We start from the raw sequence: 27,158 nt of genomic DNA, 5'->3' as shown, positions 1-27,158 counted from the left end.
TTAGAAATGGTGAATCCTTCTGAATGAGCCAATTCTAGGGTTTGTGGCACCCCAGTCAGTATGTCTTCTGTACTCTCCAGGTCTCAGGTAATACTGGAGGCCTCTGTAGTTAGGTTCTTCATAGAACATCCAGTAGCCATCAAGTATCTGGCAGGAGTGAATGTCATTGTAACGAAATCTGTCATAGACATTGGGGCAGTCTTCAGTGAACTCCATCATTTGATCTTTGAAATCTTCTCTATCATAGATCTTCACTCTGAATGAACCGTGGTGCTTTAGGGAAAGCAAATTCATAAACAATTAGTGGCTGTATAATAATGTGCAATTATTTGTTATGAAATATCAAAATCATACTCACACAGGGTTATTCACTACAGTCCAAATGACCCGTATTGAATGTGGCAAAACCATGCGGTTGCATATGGGGGTCATTCAAACTGCAAAATTCAGATATTGTTCACACTATTTTACAATGTCTAGATTTTTCAATACATGCACCGAACAAGTCTGCATTTGCACCAGATTTTAGCCGGATTGAATGCTGCCATATAATTGAAAACTGGATCGACCTGCAACTCTGCCCCTGGTTAGATCCTGACACCGCCAGAAACTTGCAGATTTTTAATAACCATCCTACAATCACAGCCACACTGAAGGTCTGGCACAACCTCATAAAAACGACCACTATATCACCTCATCCGTCCCCGCTATACCCAATAACTCACAACCCTGACTTTCAAAGCGGCAAATCCGGCAGTACCTATAGAGCATATCACACAGGTACTACACTACAGCTGAGAGACTTAGTTGGAACCAATGGAATAAAGAACATCGAATGTATCTTCCTGCACACTAATATAACTGGTAACCAAAGACTACAATACAGCCAACTTAAGCTATTCGTTCGCAACCGGGATCTCCTCCCAAAGGGAAATAGGACATTGACCACCTTTGAACACATCTGCAGTACCCAACCACTTAAGAGCAAAGCCCTCTCGACCATGTATCATATAATCAGAGACCTACAAGACTCACATCTACCAAACCTCTTAGTACAATGGCAAGAGGAACTGGATATGCACTTCTCGACGCAAGAGTTGAAATCAATATTCAAACATACTCACAAATCCTCATCATCCACTTTAGCCCAGGAATGTAACTACAAACGGATTACAAGATGGCACCATTCTCCAATGAAAATCCATAAATTCTTTACCTCATCCCCTGATACTTGCTGGCGCTGCCAAGCACCTGGAGCTCACCACTCTCACATTTGGTGGCAATGCCCACTGATAGTGAAGTTCTGGAAAAGAATCCATAAAATTACCCAACTAGTTACTAAGAGCTTCTTCCCCATTGACCCTAAACAATACCTATTCCTGCTCCCGTTACAACATCTTCGGAAAAAACAATCTATCCTCCTAAATTTACTCATTATGGCCGCGACACAACTGATCCCCAAATATTGGAAACAGGTTGTCACCCCGACGATCAGAGAATGGTACGCTAGAGTCGAAGAAATTAAACAGATGGAACAACTGCCCCACGCAAAATCGAATAATCTTGTAACTTTCTCAGAAATTTGGAATCCCTGGAATGACTTTTTAACATATGAAAAAGGGAATTCTCTCTCTCTCCCCCCTCTTCAACACTACTAAACAAAAATACTAAACCGTCTAATTAAATAAAGTACATAACCCCCTCCCCCCCCAACCCACACAGAGGACAACCGAACCACCATACTGCACTTCTCATAGCAAATCATCACTTGAAGTTTATATAAATACACACCTACAGCTAAACTTCCTAAGGTTCACCACTGAAACTTGTATTTGTATTTCTATTTTTACCTGAATTTATATTTGAATTATATTTCAATTTTGTAATCTTATTATTCCTTTGTCAATGTTATCAAATACCTTCATTCTGTTTTTGATGGTAACAGTTAAACGATTCACGATGTAAATCCACTAATTGTTACACTTTACTGTAAAACCTTTATCTCAAAGTCAATGCATATAACTACTGTAACCTGTACATTTCTGCAACAAAAAGAAAAATAAAAAACTTTGAAATTTAAAAAAAATAATAATTGAAAACTGAATCCAAATGCTTCAAATCTGAGCCTGGATCCTTTAAATCCATACTTGGATTTTTTTAAAAAATCCAATATACTTGTACACTGGCAAGTAAATAGCTAAATAACTCTCGGCAGTGTCAGCAAGCAAATAATTTAATAACTCTAGGAAGTATAAGGGTTAATTATGTAGTTGCTGGCCACTGCTTGTTAGCCAGCCACTACATTATATAAACAAACAAAAAAGTGTAGTTTGTGGCGCTAAGAAACAGCTGCTGGAACACACTAGTGGAATTTAATCACCACAGTCCCACAATAAGCATAACACAAAAATACAAAAAAGTGTGCAGCGCTCGTGATAAATACACACAATAATATGTTAGTGGTATATCCCAAGGTATATGTATGAGATAAGGATAAATACCTTATTATAATAGGTCTCAATAAGCATAGCTCCTATACATAATAAACAAAAAAGATCATAGTATAATACTGCAATGTAAAATAGATCAAATACAGCAGTCTTAATGGTCCCACTCACATGGGTTGGAGCCTGTTAATGGATAAACTGGCTCAGGTAAAAGCGCTTAGGGAGGAGTTTCCACTGAAGTCCACAAGGCTGGAGCTTGAACCTCAAAATATGAGGGAAATAGAGCAGGCAAAACACCAATTTTAGAAATATATCAAAAGTATTATTTATTAAAAAGCATATAAAATCTTACATTCCAAATTGGGTAATGTCAGCATCAAGCACAACGTGTTTCGACGTCACAATCAGTCTTCCTAAGGTGCAATATTGTATTCAAGCTCAGTATACATTTAAATAAGCAATTTTGCCCGGGAAACGGGTACAAGGAACCCACCCCCTTTGCCCATCAACCAATCACATAAGTCCGTTTGATCTGTGACTCCGGGCTCTGACGTTGTGGTTATCACTTCCGCGTTTTTGCGTTCCACCGCTGGTACTTCCGGGTTCGCATGCGTTCCACTTACGGCATTCATGCGTTCCAACAGTTATCAAGTCCGTTTTTGCTCATAATCATAAGGGTTAATAGTCCAAGCATAATTCCAGCATACACAAGATGAAATTAGCTCGAGGCAAAGAAGGAAAGGGGGGGGGGGAAGCATACAAAAAATAATAAATAATCAATATAAAATACCCTAATCAAGGGAACTAATTTTATAACTAATCAACATAATATAATTATATATACATAATAAAAACATTTAAAAAAAAATATATTAAATATAATTATACATTTCAAAATCAATATTCAAGCCATTAGGAGAGAGGGTTTCCAATTCAAAGATCCATTTCATCTCGGTTTTATTTAGGATCTTTATATGGTCACCCCCTCTCCATGGCTTTAAAACCCTCTGTATTCCCATAAAGTGCAAATTTTTTGTATCACCATTATGGATTAAATTAATATGTGCCGATACAGAGTGATTGAGAACTTGTCAGGGTACCTGTAGTCTCTACCTCAGAGGAGGTGAGAGACTTAGACGTTTATCCTCCCAGAGGGGTTGTTTCTTCCGTTCCTCGCGGTTCTCTCGGCCATTTACAAGCCGACCGCGAGGGATCCACTTCCTTATATGACGCGACGCTCAGTAGTCGACGTCATGACGCCAACCCGGCTCGACCTGTCAGTCAAGTCCCGAGCACTAATCAGGACTCGTCGGGGGCGTGATTACCCTCTAGAATCAAGGTATAAAATAAGGCTTTCGGCATCTGCTCATTGCCCTGTCGTGGTTCTAGCCTGTCTAGTCACTCAGTGCTCTTGTATTCTAGTTGTCTCTTTGGTTCTGACCCGGCTTGTTTGTATTACTCTGTTTATCTCTGTTACCCTTTGACTCGGCTTGTCTCTCGCTTACCTGTCCTCTCGTTCCCTCGACCTCGGCTTGTTCCTAGACCATTCTCTACTTACTCCTTACGTTAAGTCCGGCCATTCTAAGGTCCGGTATACGTACCTACCACCTGTTTGTACTCTGCGTGTTGGATCCCTGTCCCGATCCTGACATTACAACAGGGCCAATGGATCCTGCAGGTACAAACACTCAGGTTGGTCCTTCTGACTCTAGGTTCGACGCCATGGATCACAGAATGGACCAGATGGCTCTAGCACTACAGGCGTTACTATCTCGTTCTAGTAATCAACCAGAGGAGATGCGTAATACTTCTATCTCTCCTGTGAGTTCAGGTCTAGAGGTAGCCACTGTAGGTGCTTCTTCCCGTATCACTCCACCTGTACATTATGGTGGTTCTCCAGAGAAATGTCGTGGTTTCTTAAACCAAATAGGTATCCATTTCGAATTACAACCTCGCTCCTATCCTACAGATAGGGCGAAGGTTGGATTTATTATCACATTACTTGTTGAGAAAGCTTTGAGATGGGCCAATCGATTGTGGGAAAATGATAATCCGTTAGTATATAATTATAATGCCTTTGTAGCTGCTTTCAGAAGAACTTTTGACCCTCCAGGTAGAAAGGTCAATGCAGCTAGATTACTGTTGCGCCTTAGACAAGAAAACCGAACACTTGTGGATTATGCACTAGAGTTCAGGTCCTTGGCGGCAGAGGTTAAGTGGAATGAACAGGCTTATATAGATGTATTTTTAAACGGGTTATCAGACATAATCCTTGACGAGGTTGCTACTAGAGAGCTTCCTGAAAATTTGGAGGATTTAATTTCTTTTATTTCTCGCATTGACGAACGTTTAAGAGAGAGGCAGAACACTCGAGAGAGAAACCGTAGACCTTCCTTTAAACTAGCTCCTTCATTTCAAAGTTCTGAATCCACAACCTCACTTTTTCCAGAACCTATGCAGATAGGCAATACTCGCCTCTCAGAAGAGGAGAGACAGTACAGGAGAAGGGAGGGGTTGTGTATGTACTGTGGAGTCAGAGGTCATTTACGCCTAAATTGTCCTAATCGCTCGGGAAACGCTCGCACCTAAGTTTCTCTAGAGGACAGGCCTTGGGTGTTTCTATTTTGTCCTCTAATCTTAATTATAAAGATCACAGGCTTCTGCTACCCGTTTCTTTAACTTGGGAGAAGGGAGTACTAGAAACTATGGCATTGATAGATTCCGGAGCTGCTGAGAGCTTTATCGACCAAGTTTTTGTTACCAAACACGCTATCCCATCCCAGTTAAGGGAGACACCCTTGGCCTTTGAGGCCATAGATGGTAGACCTTTAGTTGAGCCTGTTATTTTCCGTGAAACCATACCCGTTAAATTAACTGTTGGTATCTTACACGAGGAAGACATATCTTTATTGCTTATTTCTTCTCCTTCTGTTCCCATAGTCCTGGGGTACCCTTGGTTAAAAAAACACAACCTTATTATTGATTGGGAATTAGGGGAGATAATCTCATGGGGTCAGGGTTGTCAGGACAGGTGCTTATGGACAGTGTCACCGCTTTGCGCAGTTAACACACCGATTAATTCTACCTACTCTACAGAGGTACAAATACCGCCCCTGTACCTGGATTTAAAGGCAGTATTTGACAAAAAGAATGCTGATACTTTACCTCCACACAGGTCTTTTGATTGTAAGATTAATCTACTACCTGGTACTATGCCCCCAGGGGTAATGTATATCCTTTGTCCACTAAAGAGAACTTAGTCTTAGAGGAGTATATTCGTGAGAACCTTGAAAAAGGATTCATTAGGAGATCCTCCTCTCCTGCCGGGGCTGGGTTTTTTTTTGTTAAAATGAAGGATGGTACACTAAGACCTTGCATTGATTATCGAGGTTTGAACAAAATAACCATTAGAAATGCCTACCCAATTCCTTTGATTACCGAGCTCTTTGATCGTCTAAAAGGCTCCAAGATTTTCACCAAGTTAGATCTCAGAGGGGCGTATAACTTGGTGAGAATTCAGCAGGGACACGAGTGGATGACGGCGTTCAATACCCGTTATGGGCACTATGAATACACAGTAATGCCTTTTGGCCTCTGTAATGCACCGGCAGTATTTCAGGACCTGATCAATGAAGTTCTTAGGGAATTTCAACATGACTGCGTTATTGTATATCTGGATGATATACTTATACACTCTAGAGAGATTGAGACTCACCACAGACAAGTCAGAAGGGTATTGCGCAAGCTTCTTCAACATGGCCTGTACTGCAAATTGGAGAAATGCAGCTTTGACCAATCCCAGATAAACTTTCTTGGTTATGTGATTTCTGGGGAAGGGTTTAAGATGGACCCGGATAAGCTCCAGTCCATTTTGGATTGGCCTTTACCCAGGGGCCTCAAGGCCATTCAGAGGTTTATTGGATTCTCCAACTATTATAGGCGCTTCATTAAGGGTTACTCTTCAATTATAGCTCCTACTACCAATATGACCAGACAGGGGGCTGACACTAAGAACTGGTCTACTGAAGCCCTTCTTGCCTTCAAAACACTCAAGGAACTGTTTGCTTCTGCACCAATTTTAGTTCACCCTGATACGACGCTGCCTTTCCTACTCGAGGTAGACGCCTCAGAGACAGGTATAGGTGCCATCCTGTCCCAAAGGTTAGGTGTGGATAAGCCCTTACATCCATGTGGTTTTTTTTCCAAGAAACTATCAGGTCCTGAGAGCAGATATGACATTGGTGACAGGGAACTACTAGCAGTTATCATGGCTTTAAAGGAGTGGAGACATTTACTGGAGGGCACCTTACATCCTGTTACTATTTTGACAGACCACAAGAACCTGTCCTATATTGGGGAGGCCAAGCGCTTGTCCTCCAGGCAAGCTCGTTGGTCTTTATTCCTCACGCATTTCAATTACGTGCTCACTTATAGACCTGGTTCTAAGAATTCTAAAGCCGATGCTTTGTCTCGACAATATGAACCTTCTGCGATATCTGAGCCGGTTTTGTCTTCTATAGTACCCAGGTGCAATATTATCGCCAACACGAGTCTTAAGATTCACTCTCCGTTGCTTGGTCAGATCATGAAGTTGCAGCATCTGGCGCCTAGACAGACTCCTGGGTCAAGGCATTTCGTTCCTCCTGAACTCCAACTGGAACTCTTACAGTGTTTTCACAACAGTAAGGCGGCTGGGCATCCGGGTATTCGCAAGACATGTTCCTTGATCTCTAAAGATTTCTGGTGGCCTTCTTTACGGAAGGATATTAGGGATTTCATCGGAGCATGTGAGGTCTGTATGAAGACTAAGCAACCTCATACGCTTCCATGTGGGTTGTTACATCCCTTGAACATTCCAGAGAGACCATGGTCCTGTTTGGCTATGGACTTCATTGTAGATTTGCCTGTTTCTAAAAAACAGACTGTGATCCTCACGGTGGTTGATAGGTTTACTAAGATGGCTCATTTCGTGCCCTTAACTAAACTCCCGACTTCTCCTGAATTGGCGGAGATATTCGTGAGAGAGATTTTTCGCTTACATGGGATACCTTCCGAAATTGTTTCCGATAGAGGTTCCCAATTTGTTTCACGTTTTTGGAGATCCTTCTGTTCTCAACTAGGCATCAAATTGAATTTTTCTTCTGCCTATCACCCTCAGTCTAACGGAGCTGCTAAACGTACCAATCAAAAGATTGAACAATATTTGCGTTGTTTTGTTTCTGAACACCAGGATGATTGGGTCGGTTTGATTCCTTGGGCGGAGTTTGCACACAATAATCTCGTTTGTGATTCTACTCGTTCCAGTCCCTTCTTCATGAATTATGGCTTTCATCCTTCCATTCTTCCCTCGGTTTCTCCTTCCCAAGGGGTACCGTCGGTTGATGTTCATGTTGCCAATTTGAGGAAGTTGTGGGATCAGACTCGACAAATTCTCCTACATAATTCCATGTTGTTCAAGAAACACGCTGATAAGCACAGAAGGGCGGCTCCGGTTTTTGTTCCAGGTGATAGGGTATGGTTGAGTACTAGAAACATTCGTTTGAGGGTTCCTTCTATGAAATTCGCTCCTCGTTACATTGGCCCTTACAGGGTTCTGACTCGAATTAACCCAGTTGCGCATCGCCTAGCTCTTCCAGCTGCCTTACGCATTCCTAACTCCTTTCATGTTTCTTTACTGAAACCGCTAGTCTGTAACAGATTTTCCTCCACTATATCCTCTCCTCGCTCTGTTCAGGTTGAGGGTCAGGAGGAGTATGAAATCAACTCCATCATCGATTCTCGAATCTCCCGGGGGAAGTTACAATATCTTATTGACTGGAAGGGATATGGTCCTGAGGAGAGGACTTGGGTACCTCAGGAGGATGTACATGCTCCTCGCCTCCGCAGGGCTTTTCACTCCCGTTTTCCATCTCGTCCCGGTTCCTTCCGCCCGGTGGGCATTTCTGAGAGGGGGGGTACTGTCAGGGTACCTGTAGTCTCTACCTCAGAGGAGGTGAGAGACTTAGACGTTTATCCTCCCAGAGGGGTTGTTTCTTCCGTTCCTCGCGGTTCTCTCGGCCATTTACAAGCCGACCGCGAGGGATCCACTTCCTTAAATGACGCGACGCTCAGTAGTCGACGTCATGACGCCAACCCGGCTCGACCTGACAGTCAAGTCCCGAGCACTAATCAGGACTCGTCGGGGGCGTGATTACCCTCTAGAATCAAGGTATAAAGTAAGGCTTTCGGCATCTGCTCATTGCCCTGTCGTGGTTCTAGCCTGTCTAGTCACTCAGTGCTCTTGTATTCTAGTTGTCTCTTTGGTTCTGACCCGGCTTGTTTGTATTACTCTGTTTATCTCTGTTACCCTTTGACTCGGCTTGTCTCTCGCTTACCTGTCCTGTCGTTCCCTCGACCTCGGCTTGTTCCTAGACCATTCTCTACTTACTCCTTACGTTAAGTCCGGCCATTCTAAGGTCCGGTATACGTACCTACCACCTGTTTGTACTCTGCGTGTTGGATCCCTGTCCCGATCCTGACAGAACTCCCTTTTCAGTGTTCCTGAGGTGTTCACAAATTCTGACTTTCAAAGGTCTAGTCGTACGTCCCACATATTGTAGTCCGCAAGTGCATGACAATAAATAGATCACATTATTAGTATTACATGTGATAAATTCTTTCACTACATATTCCCTTTTCGTTTTATTGGAATAAAATTTATCAGTTTTTCTATTTATAATTTTGCTACTATTGCATGCTTTGCAGTTTCCACAGTTGTAGAATCCCTTTAAATCTTTACCCAGTACATCTTTATTTTTTGGGGAGTTTTTAGGTATAAAACTGCTGGTTAAAATATTCTTGAAATTACTGGCTCCTCTATATACTATTTGTGGTTTATCTCCCACGAAAGTGAGGAGATCTTCGAAATAAAATTAGTTCCCTTGATTAGGGTATTTTATATTGATTATTTATTATTTTTTGTACGCTTCCCCCCCCCCCCCTTTCCTTCTTTGCCTCGAGCTAATTTCATCTTGTGTATGCTGGAATTATGCTTGGACTATTAACCCTTATGATTATGAGCAAAAACGGACTTGATAACTGTTGGAACGCATGAATGCCGTAAGTGGAACACATGCGAACCCGGAAGTACCAGCGGTGGAACGCAAAAACGCGGAAGTGATAACCACAACGTCAGAGCCCGGAGTCACAGATCAAACGGACTTATGTGATTGGTTGATGGGCAAAGGGGGTGGGTTCCTTGTACCCGTTTCCCGGGAAAAATTGCTTATTTAAATGTATACTGAGCTTGAATACAATATTGCACCTGAGGAAGACTGATTGTGACGTCGAAACGCGTTGTGCTTGATGCTGACATTACCCAATTTGGAATGTAAGATTTTATATGCTTTTTAATAAATAATTATTAAGTCCCATGTTTAGTGAATAGAGATGTCGCAAACATAAAATTTCCGCAAATGTACGCGGACGGGCGAACCGGGCGAACCGCCATAGACTTCAATAGGCAGGCGAATTTTAATACCCACAGGGACTCTTTCTGGCCACAATAGTGATGGAAAAGTTGTTTCAAGGGGACTAACACCTGGACTGTGGCATGCCGGAGGGGGATCCATGGCAAAACTCCCATGGAAAATTAAATAGTGTATGCAGAGTCTGGTTTTAATCCATAAAGGGCATAAATCACCTAACATTCCTAAATTGTTTGGAATAATGTGCTTTAAAACATCAGGTATGATGTTGTATCGATCAGGTAGTGTAAGGGTTAGGCCCGCTTCACAGTGACAGACCAAACTCCCCGTTTAACGCACCGCAAACAACCGCAAACAGTCCATTTGCACAAGCGCAAACTCCCCATTTGCACAAGGTTGGATACCAAGCTAGCCATGTCCCGTTCCTTGTCCTCACTGATGTAATTGAAGGTCTCTTACTTCACCCAGCCACGTACAACACCAAGGGTCCCCGAAAGGTGACAACAAGCCCCCTGGGACGCCTGCTGTGTTTGGTCTTCCACCTCCTCAAAGCCACCTTCCTCCTCTGACTCCTCTTCTTCAGATTCCTCTCTCTGCGTTGCCTCTCTCAGCGTTATTATAAGGTGTGTTAAGTAGTACTATTCCTATCAGTTTAATCCCTGTTACGTCCCCTATCAGGGGAAGTGTATATGGCATCGATTTTAGGAACCGGGAGATGGAAAAAGATGCTTGGTCGGTCCTCCTACTTCAAATTTGGGGCACTGCGCGTGCAATCTAATGTGCCACCAGATAGGAGTGGTGTGTTAAGTAGTACTATTCTTATCAGTTTAATCCCTGTTACGTCAGGCCTTTTTTAGTCGAATGTATCGCCCACTGTCAGTCCCTTCGGGATCCATCCCTCATTCATCTTGGAGGGATTATTGGGAGGGGCTGGGGATGACCCAGCTGTCATGGTCCATATTGGTACCAATGACAAAGTCAGAGGAAAATGGAAGGTCCTAAAGAGTGAGTTCAGGGATCTAGGAAGTAAGCTAAAGAAAAGGACCTCCAAGGTAATATTTTCAGAAATATTACCTGTGCCGCGCGCTACAGCAGAAAGGCAGCGGGAGATTAGAGAGGTCAATGGCTGAAGTCTTGGTGCAGGAAAGAGGGTTTGGGGTTTTTAGAGCACTGGGCCAATTTTGCGCTTGGGTACAACCTGTATAGTCGTGATGGATTGCACCTAAACGGAAGAGGGTCTGCTGTGCTGGGGGATAGGATGGCTAGAAGGTTGGAGGAGATTTTAAACTAGTAGTAGGGGGGGTGGCTCAAAGCAATCTAGAAAATGGAGATAGGATAGAAATGAGATGGGCCTTAGCTCAGAACAATGGGGATGGAGATGGGGGGAGGGGGGAGCTCAGAACAGAGGAGGTATGTAATATTGATTCACAAAAAGTACAAATGACTCATGGTAATATTAAATGTATGCTTACTAATGCAAGGAGCCTATATAACAAAATGGGGGAACTAGAGGCAATAGCATACACTAAACAATACGATATAATAGGCATAACAGAAACATGGTGGGATGAGACACATGACTGGGCAGTTAACTTAAATGGGTACACATTATTTAGGAGGGATAGGAAAAACAAGAAGGGTGGTGGGGTATGTTTGTATGTCAGCCATGAGTTCAAGTCAAATCTTAGGCATGTGGAGTGTAACGAGGAAAATGTGGAAGCTTTATGGGTAGATATCTGCTTGGGGCAAACAAAGGGAAATACGTTATTGGTTGGGATATGTTATAAACCACCAAATGTAAATATTAATGAGGAAGAACTGCCGTTAGAGCAAATTGGTGAAGCTGCAAATTGGGGGAACACATTAATTATTGGAGATTTTAATTACCCGGACATAAATTGGGATAGAGGGACTAGTACTTCAGCTAGGGGAATACGTTTTTTGAATGTGTTAAATGACACCTTTATGTCACAACTGGTACAAGGACCAACTAGAAAGGATGCTTGTCTGGATCTCGTTATAACAAACAATGTTAATCTTTTAACCAACATTCAAGTAGGGGAGCATTTGGGAAATAGTGATCACAATATGGTAACTTTTGAAATAAACTCTAAAAAGCAAAAGCATGTGGGGTATATTAAAACGTATAATTTAAAAAAAGCCAATTTTAATAAGATTAGGGCAGCTCTGCAACATATCGACTGGCATAAACGCCTTAGTGATAAAAACACTGAGGAAAAATGGAAACTATTCAAACAAATATTAGAAAGGTACATTTCACAGTATGTACCATTGGGTAATAAATATAAAAGAAACAAATTAAAACCAATGTGGCTTAGTAGAGAAGTAAAACAAGAGATTAAAAATAAGAAAAGGGCTTTTAAAGCATTTAAATCGGACCAATCTGATGCATCCTATATAAGATATAAGGAAGCCAATAATACTTGCAAAAAGGCAATTCAAGTGGCTAAACTAGAAAATGAGAAATTGATAGCCAAAGAATGCAAAACCAACCCCAAACATTTTTTCAAGTACATTAATTCTAAAAAAACTAAAAATGAAAGTGTAGGTACACTGAAAACAGAGATGGGTCTGTGAGTCAATGAAGACCAGGAAAAGGCAGAAATTTTAAATAACTAAATAAATTTTTCTTCGGTATATATTAAAGATTCTTTTGTTTCAGGTATTGTACCGGAGGATTGGAGGAAGGCAGATGTTGTTCCTATATTTAAAAAGGGTTCAAAATTCTTGCCTGGAAATTATAGACCTGTGAGCTTAACTTCTGTGACTGGGAAATTATTTGAACGGCTATTAAGGGATAATATTCAGGAATTCATTGGGAACTGTGTTATTAGCAATAATCAGCATGGTTTTATGAAACATAGGTCATGTCAAACTAACCTAATTGCATTCTACGAAGAAGTAAGTAGAAATATAGATCAGGGTGTTGCAGTGGATGTGATCTACTTGGATTTTGCCAAGGCATTTGATACGGTTCCTCACAATAGGTTAGTCTTCAAACTAAAAGAAATTGGTCTAGATGAATATTCTTGTTCTTGGGTAGAACATTGGCTTAAGGATAGAGTACAGCGAGTTGTCATAAATGGTAAATTTTCAAGCTGGACAAAAGTGGTAAGTGGTGTCCCTCAGGGTTCTGTTTTGGGACCGCTTCTATTTTACATATTTATAAATGATCTTGAAATGGGCATTGAAAGCCATGTATCAGTGTTTGCAGATGACACAAAACTTTGTAAAGTAATAAAATGTGAGCAGGATATTGCCTTGCTGCAGAGGGATTTGGATAGATTGGGGGACTGGGCACTAAAATGGCAGATGAAATTTAACGTAGAAAAATGCAAAGTTATGCACTTCGGGGTTAAGAATGCACAAGCAATTTACACCCTAAATGGTAGTGAACTAGGGATAACCACACATGAGAAGGATTTGGGAATTGTTATAGATAACAAATTAGGTAGCAATATGGAATGTCAATCTGCCGTTGCTAATGCCAGTAAGGTTTTGTCATGTATAAATAGGGGCATAAATTCTCGAGATGAAAATATAATTTTGCCTCTTTATAAATCACTGGTAAGACCACACCTTGAATATGCTGTGTAATTTTGGGCACTTGTTCTAAAGAAGGCTATCATGGCACTAGAAAAAGTGCAGAGACGAGCTACAAAATTGATAAAAGGAATGGAGCATTTTAGTTATGAAGAAAGGTTAAAAAATTTAAATCTCTTCAGTTTGGAAAAACGGCGCCTTAGAGGGGATATGATAACATTATACAAATATATTCGGGGCCAGTACAAACCATTATCTGGAAATCTATTCATACACAGGGCTATACATAGGACACAAGGTCACACATTTAGGCTTGAAGAAAGGAGATTTCATCTAAGGCAAAGAAAAGTTTTTTTTACAGTAAGAGCAATAAGGATATGGAATTCATTGCCGGAAGAGGTGGTTTTGTCAGAGTCTATACAGATGTTTAAATTGCAATTGGATAAATACTTGCAAAAACATAACATACAGGGATACAATTTCTAATTAGTGGGCTAATAGCTGCTTGATCCAAGGAGACATCTGACTGCTATTTTGGGGTCAAGAAGGAATTTTTTCCTAGTTTGTTGCTAGCTTACTTCAGACTGGGTTTTTTGCCTTCTTTTGGATCAACAGCAAAAGCATATGTAAGGAAGGCTGAACTTGATGGACGCAAGTCTCTTTTCAGCTATGTAACTATGTAATCTTAATAAAGGTGAGGTAATCTAGACTTTTTTGACCTAGGCGACTTCTCTTCCTAGTAACAATACCTCCTGCTGCACTGAAGGTCCTTTCTGACAGGACACTTGAAGCGGGGCAGGCCAGAAGTTCTATCGCAAATTGGGATAGCTCAGGACACAGGTCAAGCCTGCACACCCAGTAGTCAAGGGGTTCATCGCTCATCAGAGTGTCGATATCTGCAGTTAAGGTGAGGTAGTCTGCTACCTGTCGGTCGAGTCGTTCTCTGTGGCGATGCGTAGGACTTAAAAAGCTCCGCACATCCTCCATCAACAACACGTCTGTAAAGCGTCCTGCCCTTGCCGGCGTGGTCGTGGGAGGAGGAGGATTACTTTCACCTCTTCCCCTGTTAGATTCCCGTTGTGCTGTGACATCACCCTTATACTCTGTGTAAAGCATACTTTTTAATTTATTTTGGAACTGCTGCATCCTTTCCGACTTGCGGTAATTCGGTAACATTTCAGGCCCTTTCTGCTTATACCGGGGGTCTAGTAGCGTGGACACCCAGTACAGGTCGTTCTCCTTCAGCATTTTTATACAAGGGTCCCTCAACAGGCACGACAGCATGAAAGACCCCATTTGCACAAGGTTGGATGCCAAGCTACTCATGTCCCATTGCTCGTCCTCAGTAATCTCACTGAAGGTATGTTCTTCCCCCCAGCCACGTACAACACCACGGGTACCAGATAGGTAATACGAGCACCCTGGGATGCCTGTTGTGGTTGGTCTTCCTCCTCCTCCTCAAAGCCACATTCCTCCTCTGACTCCTCTTCCTAACAATCCTCTTCCAGCGTTGCCGCAGGTCCAGCAAGCGATGCTGATAAGGCTGTTTCTGGTGGCGATGGTGACCACAACTCTTCCTCTTCCTCTTCACGCTCATCTATGGCCTGATCCAGCACTCTTCGCAGGGCACGCTCCAGGAAGAAAACAAATGGTATGATGTTGCTGATGGTGCCTTCGGTGCGACTGACTAGGTTTTTCACCTCCTCAAAAGGACGCATGAGCCTACAGGCATTGCGCATGAGCGTCCAGTAACATGGCAAAAAAATTCCCAGCACCGCAGAGGCTAGCACCCCGGTCATACAAATAGTCGTTAACAGCTTTATCTTGTTGGAGCAGGCGGTCGAACATTAGGAGTGTTGAATTCCAACATGTCGGGCTGTCGCAAATCAAGCGCCTCACTGGCATGTTGTTTCGCCGCTGGATATCTGAAAAGTGCGCCATGGCCGTGTAGGAACGCCTGAAATGGCCACACACCTTCCTGGCCTGCTTCAGGACGTCCTGTAAGCCTGGGTACTTATGCACAAAGCGTTGTACGATCAGATTACACACATGTGCCATGCACGGCACATGTGTCAACTTGCCCAAATTCAATGCCGCCAACAAATTTCTTCCGTTGTCACAAACCACTTTGCCGATCTCCAGTTGGTGCGGAGTCAGCCACTGATCCACCTGTGCATTCAGGGTGGACAGGAGTGCTGGTCCGGTGTGACTCTCTGCTTTCAGGCAAGTCAACCCCAAGACGGCGTGACACTGCCGTATCCGGGATGTGGAATAGTACCTGGGAAGCTGGGGGGGGTGTCGTTGATGTGGAGCTAGACGCAGCCGAGGAGGTTATGGAAGAGGATGGAGTAGGAGGAGTAGAGGAGGTGGCAGCAGGCCTGCCTGCAAGTCGTGGCGGTGTCACCAACTCCTCTGCAGAGCCACGCATTCCATGCTTGGCAGCCGTCAGCAGGTTTACCCAATGCGCAGTGTAGGTGATATACCTGCCCTGACCATGCTTTGCAGACCAGGTATCAGTGGTCAGATGGACCCTTGCCCCAACACTGTGTGCCAGACATGCCATTACTTCCACTACGGTGTCCCAATAGCTAAAAATTTTCGCCTCAGACTCCACCAGCTTGTATGGTAAAAGCTGGCGGGCTAAGAGTTCAGACAAGCCAGCTGTCAGATGCTGGGCAAGGGGGTGACTTTGTGACATTGGCTTCTTACGCTCAAACATGTCATTGACAGACACCTGACTGTGGGCAGATGAGCAGGAACTGCTCAAGGCGAGAGACGGAGTGGCGGATGGTTGAGAGGGGGCAAGGAGGACAGCAGTGGTTGACGTGGCTAATGATGCTGGACCAGGAGGAGGATGGCGGCTTTGAGTTTGTGTGCTGCTTGTACTCATGTGTTGATCCCATAGGCGTTTGTGATGTGCGATCATGTGCCTTCGCAAAGCAGTTGTACCTAGGTGGGTGTTGGACTTCCCACGACTCAGTTTCTGTTGGCACAGGTTGCAAATGGCATCGCTGATGTCAGAGGCAGACACACAAAAAAAATGCCGCACCGCTGAGCTCTGCAATGACGGCATTCTGGTGGTGGCAACAGCATGCGTTCATTGGCGTGCTGTCTGGCTGACCCCGGATGCCGATGCATGCTGTCTGACTGTGCCACTAGCTCCTTGCGACGACCTCCCCCTGCTTTCAACTCGTCTCCTCCTCCTCTCTGTCTCCCCATCTGAACTTTCCCCTTGTTCTTCTTCTCTTCTAGCGGGCACCCACGTGACATCCACGGACGCATCGTCATCATCAACTGCTTCTCTTGTATGTGACAACTCAGCAAAGGAAGCAGCAGCGGGTACAACATCATCATCATCACACCGTACGTCCATGTGTGTAATGCTGCCTGACTGAGACATATCCCTGTTATCTACATCCTCTGGCAATAATGGTTGCGCATCACTCATTTCTTCCAACTGATGTGTAAATAACTCCTCTGACAGATCAAGTGAAGCGGCTGTGGTGCTAGTGTTGGTGGTGGCGGCAGGCGGGCGAGTGGTAACTTAAGAGGTGCCCGAAGCTAAGCTGGAGGAGGATGGTGCGTCAAGGTTCCGAGCGGAAGCTGTAGAAGTTCGGGTGTCCTGTGTTAGCCAGTCAACTATGTCCTCAGAACTTTTCGAGTTCAGGGTACGTGGCCTCTAAACACTGGGCATTATTCTAGGGCCAAAGGGAATCACAGCACCATGACCACGACGGCCCCTGCAGGGTGACCTGCCTCTGCCTGTCATTTTTTTTTCCGATTAGTGGTACTATGCGTGCAAGCTACTGTGACAACAGATATGAGTGGCACTGTGTACTGGCAGAAGTTGGCAGAGTAGACGCTGTAGTCCTGACACACACGCTTGCAGACAACTAACTGCTATTCAATCTATTACAGTCAAAATTGTATTTATTTATTTTTTTTAAATGTACACTACTGTTACACCAGATATGAGTTGCACTGGTGTGACACTGTGCCCTGGCAGGCCCTGAAACGCACAAGTGTGAAGGAAACTGACTGCTATTATTTCACAGTCAAAAAATTGTTGTTTTTTTTTAAATGTACACTACTGTTACACCAGATATGAGTTGCACTGGTGTGACACTGTGCCCTGGCAGGCCCTGAAACGCACAAGTGTGAAGGAAACTGACTGCTATTATTTCACAGTCAAATTTTTAGTTTTTTTTTAATGTACACTACTGTTACTCCAGATAAGAGTTGCACTGGTTTGACACTGTGCCCTGGCAGGCCCTGAAACGCACAAGTGTGAAGGAAACTGACTGCTATTATTTCACAGTCAAATTTTTAGTTTTTTTTTTATGTACACTACTGTTACACCAGATATGAGTTGCACTGGTGTGACACTGTGCCCTGGCAGGTCCTGAAACGCACACGTCTGAAGGAAATGACTGCTATTATATTACAGTCAAAAAAGTTTTTTGTTTTTTTTTTAAATGCAATCTATTGTGAAACCAGATATGAGTGGTGGCACTGGGCAAGTGGGCACAGTATACGCTGTGAGCCTGACACACACGCTGGCAGGCAGGCAACTGCAATTAGATTACACAGTAAAAAAAAAAAAAAAAAAGCAGACTGATGTTATAGCCCTAAAAAGGGCTTTTTGGGGTGCTGTCCTTACAGCAGAGATCAGATGAGTCCTTCAGGACTATAGTGGACACTGAATACACTAGCCTAGCTATCGATTTCCCTATTAAATCAGCAGCAGCTACACTGTCCCTCCTCTCACTAAGAATGCAGCTTCCGAATGAATCTAAAATGGATGCTGTCCAGGAGGTGGGAGGGTCTGGGAGGTCGGGTCTGCTGATGATTGGCAGGAATGTGTCTGCTGACTGTGAGGTACAGGGTCAAAGTTTACTCAATGATGACGAATAGGGGGCGGACCGAACATCGCATATGTTCGCCCGCCGTGGTGAACGCGAAAAAGCTATGTTCGCTAGGAACTATTCGCCAGCGAACTATTCGGGACATCTCTATTAGTGAATAAGCTTGTGTTTTGTTATCCTGATACTGTCTAATGTGTTTTTCATGGTTTAATAAAGACTTTGTGATCTAGGATATATTGTATTAAATATGTAATAATGTTATCCTAAAGAGAAAGTTATATTTTCCAACCTAAATATATATGACTTGCAGAATAAAATGCCTTTTTTAAGTGCCCTCTTTCATTATCTGCTTTTTAATAAACATTTATGGTTTTCTGGGGGGTCACTGCTGTTAAGTGTGTTTCTTTTTTCCTTTATATCTCTTAAAAAAAAAGAATGGTAGTGCATAGGGTTTGCTTATTTAAATATAAATCCAAAAAAGTGCTCTGTGTGCATGATAGATGGTTCACTGTGTATGTAGTGAATATATGTAGACAACTTCAACTACTACACTCTAGTTGGTATCTCAAGGAACCTGGCTATAAGTATAGTAGATGATGCCCATAACAAGAGGGCACAACCTTTCTTTGCAGAAGAAGACAGTTTTGAAAGCTTGCAGGACTTCAGAATATGTATTATCAAATAAACAGCTAAAACCAAATAAAAATAATAAACAATAAATTATTAAAGTGGTCAATATGATACTCAGTTGATAGTTCACAGGCTCTCCTCCTTCTGAGACACATTTCCCCCCCTTTATGAGCTTTATCAACCAGTTATTTCTGCTTCATCCCCTTTTCTCTTTACATATGTCAGTTCAGGATGCCATTGGTTGCTGCAGTCCGGTTGCGGCATAAGGGAGATTTTGGACCTGCCAGCTGTCACTTGTTGCATCCTTTATCATTTCCAGAAATGGCGCGGTGGACCACACCACATTGTCTGCCTGCTCAATTAAATGTGAGTAAATTACCTTGATATCACTCATGGTTCATTTCATACGTGGAACTTTATTGCTGTTTTTTTCTCTATTTATTTGGGTCCTACTGTTATTACGCTGCTGAGACATATTTTCTTGCATATTGTAGAAGTGGCTGATTAATATCACTACATGCTAACTACACTAGAGCTAGAACTAGCTCTAACAAATGTCAGTAATACTACATAAGATCTACAAATAATTAGAGTCTTTATTATTGTGACATACTACACTATTGGATTTTCTCAGTTGTTTTTTAATAGACATTGGACTTTTCGTTGGAGTTTTTATTGTGTTCTTTATTTTTATTTTATATTGGACTTTATTCTCAGTTTTCATTGTGTTTATATATATATATATATATATATATATATATATATATATATATATATATATATATATATATACACTGTTTTTTAAACATATCTTTTTTAATACACAATCTTGTGGTGCTTTTATTTTTTTATACAATGTATATACCTGTCACTTTGTGGACTTTTGAGGGAGCCCAATAACTTTTGATGAGCTGTCTTTTTTTTAAATGTATTTATTTTTACTGTTCCTGTTTGGTTACTCAGCACTCATCCTTTGGTATTTTTTCTGCCAGGATGATAGGACCCACCAGTGGACCACCAAGGATCCAGAGAAGTCACAAGGAAAGCATAGGTGGGATGACAAAGCTCCACAAACTACTTACAGCCAGCACATGCCACAGACACACACTACATAGAGCCAGCACACACCATAGACTTACATTGAATACAGCAAGTACTCACCACGCACATATTACACACAGTTGACACACAGCACCAACACACTATCAGGAGAGAGCGCGAGATGCTAATTTAAAATCAGAATGGCAACCAGTTTCCAGTTGTGACTATAGCTGAGTTGGAGAATTTCTTCAGATAAGCTATTCTTGGCAAAGTTTTCCATTTGAATTGTATTTGGGAACATTTAATGAACAATATTGCAAATATCCAGGCATAAGCAGGGTCCTCAAACTTTCTAATTTCAAATTATTTTGTGTCAGGACAAGTAGATTACCATGATGGACAAATAGATTGAATTACTGATTTAGGCCCTTGGACAATTTGATTTTTTTTCAAACATTTCCACACTACTTGAAAGGTAAGGGACAGTGAGAGAGCCCTGGTGGACACTGTTAAAGAAGTGATGAGAAGCAATGGAAGTGAGAATTAAGAGAATAATGGTATTGGGGAACACCACTAAAGAAGAGAAAAACAATGGACATGAGAATTGAGAGAATGGTGGCACAGGGAGAAAACAGTGGGGAATCACTGCTAAAAAAGAATGGGTAATAGAAGTAAGGATTAAGAGAAGGGAGGTACTGTGGTGACAAAGCTAAAGAAGTAGGGCAATGTTGGTGAGAATGTAGAAAACAATGGAAATGGAGAGAAATTTCTAACGAAGAAGGACAAGAGAAGAGTCTTATTTTCTAGTACATGTAACTATACTTTAAAACACTGCTGATATAAGCACAGTAAAAATACAATAACACATACTAATGTTCTAATAAATTTAATATATTGTAAATTGCACTTTGATTGCCTCATTAATACAATTTATTAGACATGGTGGATTCTTCTGAATGAGCCAATTCTAGGGTTTGTGGCACTCCAGTCGGTATATCTTTTGTACTCTCCAGGTCTCAGGTAATACTGGCGGCCTCTGTAGTTGGGCTCCTCATAGAACATCCAGTAGCCATCAATTACCTGGCAGGAATGAATGTCATTGTAACGGAATCTGTCAAAGACATTGGGGCAGTCTTCAGTGAACTCCATCATATGATCTCTGAAATCTTCTCTATTATAGATCTTCACTCTGAATGAACCATGATGCTTTAAGGAAAGTAAATTCATAAACAATTAGCAGCTGTATAATAATGTACATTACTTCATTTGAAATATCAAATTCGTATTTTGACAGGGTTACTCACTAAAGTTCAAATGGGGTAAAACATGGTAAAACGGGGTATTAAATGGGGTAAAACCATCTCGTTGCATAGGGGGTTGTTCAAACTGCAAAATCCAGGCATTGTTCATACTATTTAGCAATGTCTAGATTTTGCAATACAGGCACCAAGTGGGCCTGGATTTCCATCAGATTTTAGCTGGAGTAAATGCCACCAACTGGATCCAAATGCTTCAAATCTGAGCCTGGATGCTTAAATCCTCACCTAGATATATATAAAAAAAAAAAATTGCCCACTTGCAAGCAAATAGTTAAATAACTCTCGGCAGTGCTAGCAAACAAATATTTAAATAACTCTAGGCAGTACTTGGGTTAATTATGTAGTGGCTGGCCAGTGCTTGCTAGCCTAAATGTTTGAAATTAGCAACTAGGCAATCATTGCCACTACATAGTCTCCCTGTGTCCTCCATCCCTTCCCTGGTCACGGGTGGGGGCTATTTAATAAAAGACAATGGGGGGAATATCCTAATGTCCACACCCATGGTTAGTAGATGGGGAATAATATATTTATACAGACACATATCCCCCGCCCCTACCACAAGGTGGCAGCTGGGGGCTATTATAATTTAAAGCAAAATACATAATGTACTTAATAATAATATTCTGGGAGAAACATAGGGTTCCACAACAGAGCCCTCACTCATGGTCACCAGATGGGGGCTTTACATAATTAAATAATAGGAGGTGGACATACCATTGTCCACCCACACCAAATTTGTCATTGTTATCCCTCTCAGGTGACTAGGAGTACCTAATTCCCTAGATCCGAGCCCCCCCCCCCCCCCCTCCCCCGCCCACACACACTTACATTAAGGAAATTCTACATACTCCCTCTCACACTAATATTAGTGAGGTGGAATATTAAGGTCTAACATATGTAGAAAAAAATCAGTTACACTTACCATCAGAAGTCTTTCTAGCACTTTCTAGTGAGCAAATAATACTTAAAATGTTGTTTGCATGCAAGAAGCAAGTGAACAATATTTTGCGAATATCCATTTGGCGCTGAATATTAGTAAAACTGGTAGTTTGTGCATATTCCGAATCCTATACTTTGTATATAATTTGAATGCAAAAGCAACAATTTTAACCTGGACATATATTAAGCAAATATGAAAATTGCCACTGTTGCCAGAATTAAGTAATTTTCACTATCTGGGCTAAATCTGTTTTTTAACGAATAATCCTGCGAGTGTCTTGTGACCCTCATACTTTCCGATGTGTTTTCCATGGTTTAATACAGACACTGTGATTAAGGATAAATGGTATTAAGTATTAATAATGTTATTCTAAAGAGAAAGTTATATTTTTCAACATAAATATACATGACTTGCAGAATAAAATGCATTTTGAAGTTAATCTTTCATTATCTACTTTTTATAAAATGTATATACCTGTGGGCTAATACGACAGGATCTGATAGAGTCATTGTACCCCATCCATTGATTGAAATCAGGATATTCTCCCCTCCTAAGGTAATACTGGTGTCCTCTATGGTTAGGGTTCTCATACAGAATCCAGTTTCCATTTTCCACTCGGATGGAATTGCAACGCTGAAAATATTTGGTCAAATCTGAACACTCAGAGCTGCATTCATAATGGTGGCCCTGAAAGTTGTGATCTTCATAAAAAATAATCTGTGAAAGGAAACATACAATAAGTTTAAATATTTGGTTTAATTTTCCTGTTTTTTTTTTACATCTGCATGATGTTCTGATAATGTATTCTTATTTTACAGTGCCTAGTTTGCATTTTAATTATTTAAAAGTTGGCGTTAGACTTGTCCATGGCATGATTATACGGTTGAGGAAAAAAGAAATCTAAAATGTATATTTTATTGGACAAGTCCCATGCTTATTTATAGGTGGTTGGGCTTGACTAAATGTTGTCCATGGAATAAGATTAGAAAACACATTTGTGTTAAAGTGTTAAAGTGTTGTTCATAACTTCTCACTATTTTTGTTTGTTCTCAGTTGGGAAACCTTTTGTCACAATTACAGCCTTACAACAGCGTTCATTGAAGTGAATCAAGTGTTTTAGTTCATCAGGTATTATACTATAAAACCAATATTGTATGGTTGCTTCTGTCAATTGTCTTTTTATTCCTTGTTTTTAATTCTGACTAACAACTTTCCTTAACTGGACCAACATATCTTCTGTTGGTTCTCTCAGTGCTATTATCTAGCAGTGTATAATGATTTTCCTAAAACTATTTTTTGCCCTCCTCCCCCTCCCCCCCCCCCCCCCCCTTCAAAATGACAAGGAGCTGAGTACTATTAAGGTATATATTATCCTAGAAAAGATCACGTGCCAAAAGCTTTAGTTTTGGCTTAAGTATATCCTTGATGTATATATGTTGTTATTTACAATACCATTACTCACACAAAATCAGCCCACATCATGTGCTGAACCAATCAGGATCTCCTCATAGAGATACTTTGAATCAATACATCTCTATGAGAAATGTTCAGCGTCTCGATGAAGTGCATGAGAAGCTGAATGCTGGAAGTACCTCTACCTCTAGTGGTGACTGCCACTAAATGTATTACTTGGAACTAATGTAATTAATATAATTAAACTGTTGTGGTTCTGGTGACTATGCTGTCCCTTTAAAATACCACCTGTAGTGGTTTCACCCTGACTGACTGAATCTTGCTTGCTAAATGGCATTATTTATTACACACTCAATAACTGTCACTAGACTGAATGTGTGGGAAAGCTTTGTTCTTCTGGTGGTGAATGAGTCATCAATTGCCCATGCCCATCCCCTTTTTCATGAGAAAAAAAGTGACTGTCCTTCAGTATGGAAAAAAGCAGTGCCCTATTAGCTTTGCCAAGCTACAATTTCCACACCACATGACTCAGCCACTAGTATAATGAAGGACATTTTAAAAGAGTGGGGCAGCAGTAAGAGTAATTTAATTTAAAAAAAAAAAACAGGATTTCTCAAAAACTGAAAGGAAAAATGGAGTGTGTAATTGACAACCCACTCACCACTTCTAGCCTGAGAAGAACAAACATTAGGATACTGTATACAGAAACATTCATCATAGATATAGAGGGGCAGTAAACCCTAAAATATTACTGTGTGTTAATGGAGTATATAGTCTCTACAGAATAAGCAGAATTATACCTGATTAATGCCTGTTGGCCGAAATATTGTAAGCTGTTTTTTCATGTGTGATGTAAATAAATCTGTTTTATGCTGCTTGTGCCGTGAAGCCTATATGCTGCACTAGTACACAGAAGAAAACGTTCCTACACATCCTGTTTGTAGCATCACTGAGCATCATTCAATGTGGAAAAAACAGTGCCCTAGCATTTTAGAAAAATTGTGGCTGAAAAAGAAACATGCATAGTCACACTACAAGCCAGGTAGGGTGAAACCAACCGATTACAATGAAAGGTATTTGAAAACAACCAACACCACACTACTACCATATTTTAGCATTCTGTTTAGGATTTTTTTGGGTCTTTTTTTCACCAGATGACGAGGGTTCTGACTGTTCCTATTCAGCCTGTCTCTGTTAACTACTGGCACTATTTTCACCATGCCTCTGCTCTGTCTAACGGTGCTGGTAGCAGTAGTGGAGAAGGTACCGCCGGTGGTAGGTAGTTGCAAATAATCAGATACAGTACAGGTAGACCTGATGCCTGTCCTAGTACATTCTCTTTCTGCTTCTTCCCTCAGTAATGAAGACTTCTGGTGCTTTTGAAAATTTTAATTAATCCCGGCAATAGTAAGTTGATCCCTCACTCTCCCCTTTCCCACTTCCTTGCTGCACAATTTCCTCTTTGCAAGTAAGGCTTATGGGAGGCACTCAAACTTTGCTACACTGCAATGTATTAGGTTCAACCCTTGACCTTGTATCTGTTGATAAAACAGGTGAATTTGCATTGGGGCAGTGAAAGCTGTCACAACATTAGCTTGTACACTAGCACCAAGTGATTAGTGGAAATGTTGATTATGGTAGTATATGTGATCTGGGTGGTATTGGAGGTGGTGGTAGTGGAAACATTGAAAGCATGTGAGCTATTTATGCCAGTGGTAGAAGAGGCAGGTGGTTTCTCTGAAGAATTGGGCAATTCTAAAGCAGGTGGAGGACTTTGACAAAGTGTATAAGATACAGGAGTAGAGTACACACCAACAGCCAAAAAGAGTAGTAGGCTGCTGTCTGACTTCTCCACACTCTCCTTTTCTAATTCCTCTGGCTCGTGTTGGGGGATTATGACTATATATATATGATTACTATGTGCTTGATTAAGTCTGTGTGTATGGGAGATCAGGAATAATACAACAGCTCATACTCGTAGTCAAGTAGCAGCTGAGCTATTAGAAACAGTGCTCTGTCTGTAGTGGTGGGGAAAAGAGCAATGTCATCATCATCAGGTTTACAATTGTCACCACCATACCATACATTGGGGACACAATCACTGCTGGTCTGTCTATCTCAATAGCTGAAGTCAAAGTGGATAGAATAATATTTCTTGAAAATATATAGATATCTTACTGCTTCTCCTTTTTACTCTGTAATGTTTGGTTCTTACTTGATCAGTTAATAAATTCAACGTTTAGTGGCTGTTCCCTAACCATCTGTCTCTTTTTTTTTCACCCTTTAATTGGACAGGAAATGCAACCTACATCATTGGTCAGACCTCTGACCAATGAGCTGCTTATTTGCAAAAATCTACTTCCTCTCCATTCTGTCCATCTTTGGACATAACCTTGTCATTCACATTTTTTAATGTCAGCATGGCACTTCAGAGATGCAAATTTACCCAATACTAACCTGGCCAAATATCAGTTTGGCTAAAACTAAAGTTCAAGACTAGTTGGCATCATCTCCAAAGTCCTGTAACATTGTTATGAATGGAAAAAAATAATTTTACAAATAAATGCAATTTGTGTAACTAATAACATGTGATATCACTGTAAAAAAAAAGATAGACCTGGGAGAAAAATGTAAATAAAAAACATAAAAGAACATAGGAAGGAAATGGGTGTGGGTCTGGTGCACTGTGAGAAGACCTTTTCATTATGCCCATCAGCTGGGTTAATACTTTTGAATAATCCACAGAGCCCAAATGGAATAAAATTGTTTAAGGTTATGATGAATTATAGCTGTTAACCTATCCATCTGTATATTAATTACTATGAGTATAAAGTATACAAATATTAAGGACTTATTTTCATGACTATAGGAAACTTGTACCAACATGCCCGTGATTGCAAAAATGACTGCTGCTACTGTTATACATTTGCTACTAAGCAGTGAATATTTAAGCACTAAAGACAGTAAGCATCTCTAAACATCTTGCATATAAACATTTGTGCATTTTCATAACTTTTACATATTAACTTTTCTAAAATTTTAAATTTTTTCCCAACCCTTTGTAATTTTTTAGTTTCTTACCTTCATTGTGTAATTATACTATGTGCCACTCTGGCTCAGTTCCTTTCTCAGTTTACCAGATACATTAATAATTAAAACGTGAGTTTAGCTGATATGAGTATACATTGACAAGCACCGTGGGAAAAATAGCAGAATAGTATGCAAATATGTTTCATTATATCAGTAAAGCCTACTTTTTAAAAAAATATATGGTTATCAATTTAAGCCAACCCACTAGAGTTGCTTTGTGATAGACATCTCTTCAAAACACAAATAGTTCATAATGAAAAAATATAATTTGGATATGGATTGTTTTTCTACTGCAGTAACAGTTGAATATTTAATTTAATAAGATAACCTTACCTTTCCCATTTTCAGTTTCGTTGATCTGCTCAAGCAAGCTGTGTGGTTAC

The 27,158-nt window shown here is 41.1% G+C and overlaps 1 protein-coding gene across 2 annotated transcripts; it reads right to left on the bottom strand.

Annotated features, from left to right (window-relative positions):
* Positions 1 to 27,158, bottom strand: LOC134570791 (gamma-crystallin-3-like). 2 transcript variants are annotated; one of them, XM_063428766.1, is made up of 3 exons: positions 27,109 to 27,158; positions 22,747 to 22,989; positions 1 to 273 (listed from the first exon to the last, which is right to left on the bottom strand). In XM_063428766.1, exons 1-3 carry the CDS (start codon positions 27,115 to 27,117, stop codon positions 1 to 3), a joined length of 525 nt encoding a protein of 174 aa, XP_063284836.1. In that variant the 5' UTR covers positions 27,118 to 27,158. The 2 variants fall into 2 exon arrangements, with proteins under 2 accessions (XP_063284836.1, XP_063284835.1); XM_063428765.1 differs by lacking the exon at positions 1 to 273 and adding an exon at positions 20,884 to 21,219.

The sequence above is a fragment of the Pelobates fuscus genome, chromosome 8 (assembly GCF_036172605.1).
Source record: "Pelobates fuscus isolate aPelFus1 chromosome 8, aPelFus1.pri, whole genome shotgun sequence".
NCBI classification, from domain to species: Eukaryota; Metazoa; Chordata; class Amphibia; order Anura; family Pelobatidae; genus Pelobates; species Pelobates fuscus.
This window is presented reverse-complemented; position numbering and strand designations above follow the sequence as displayed.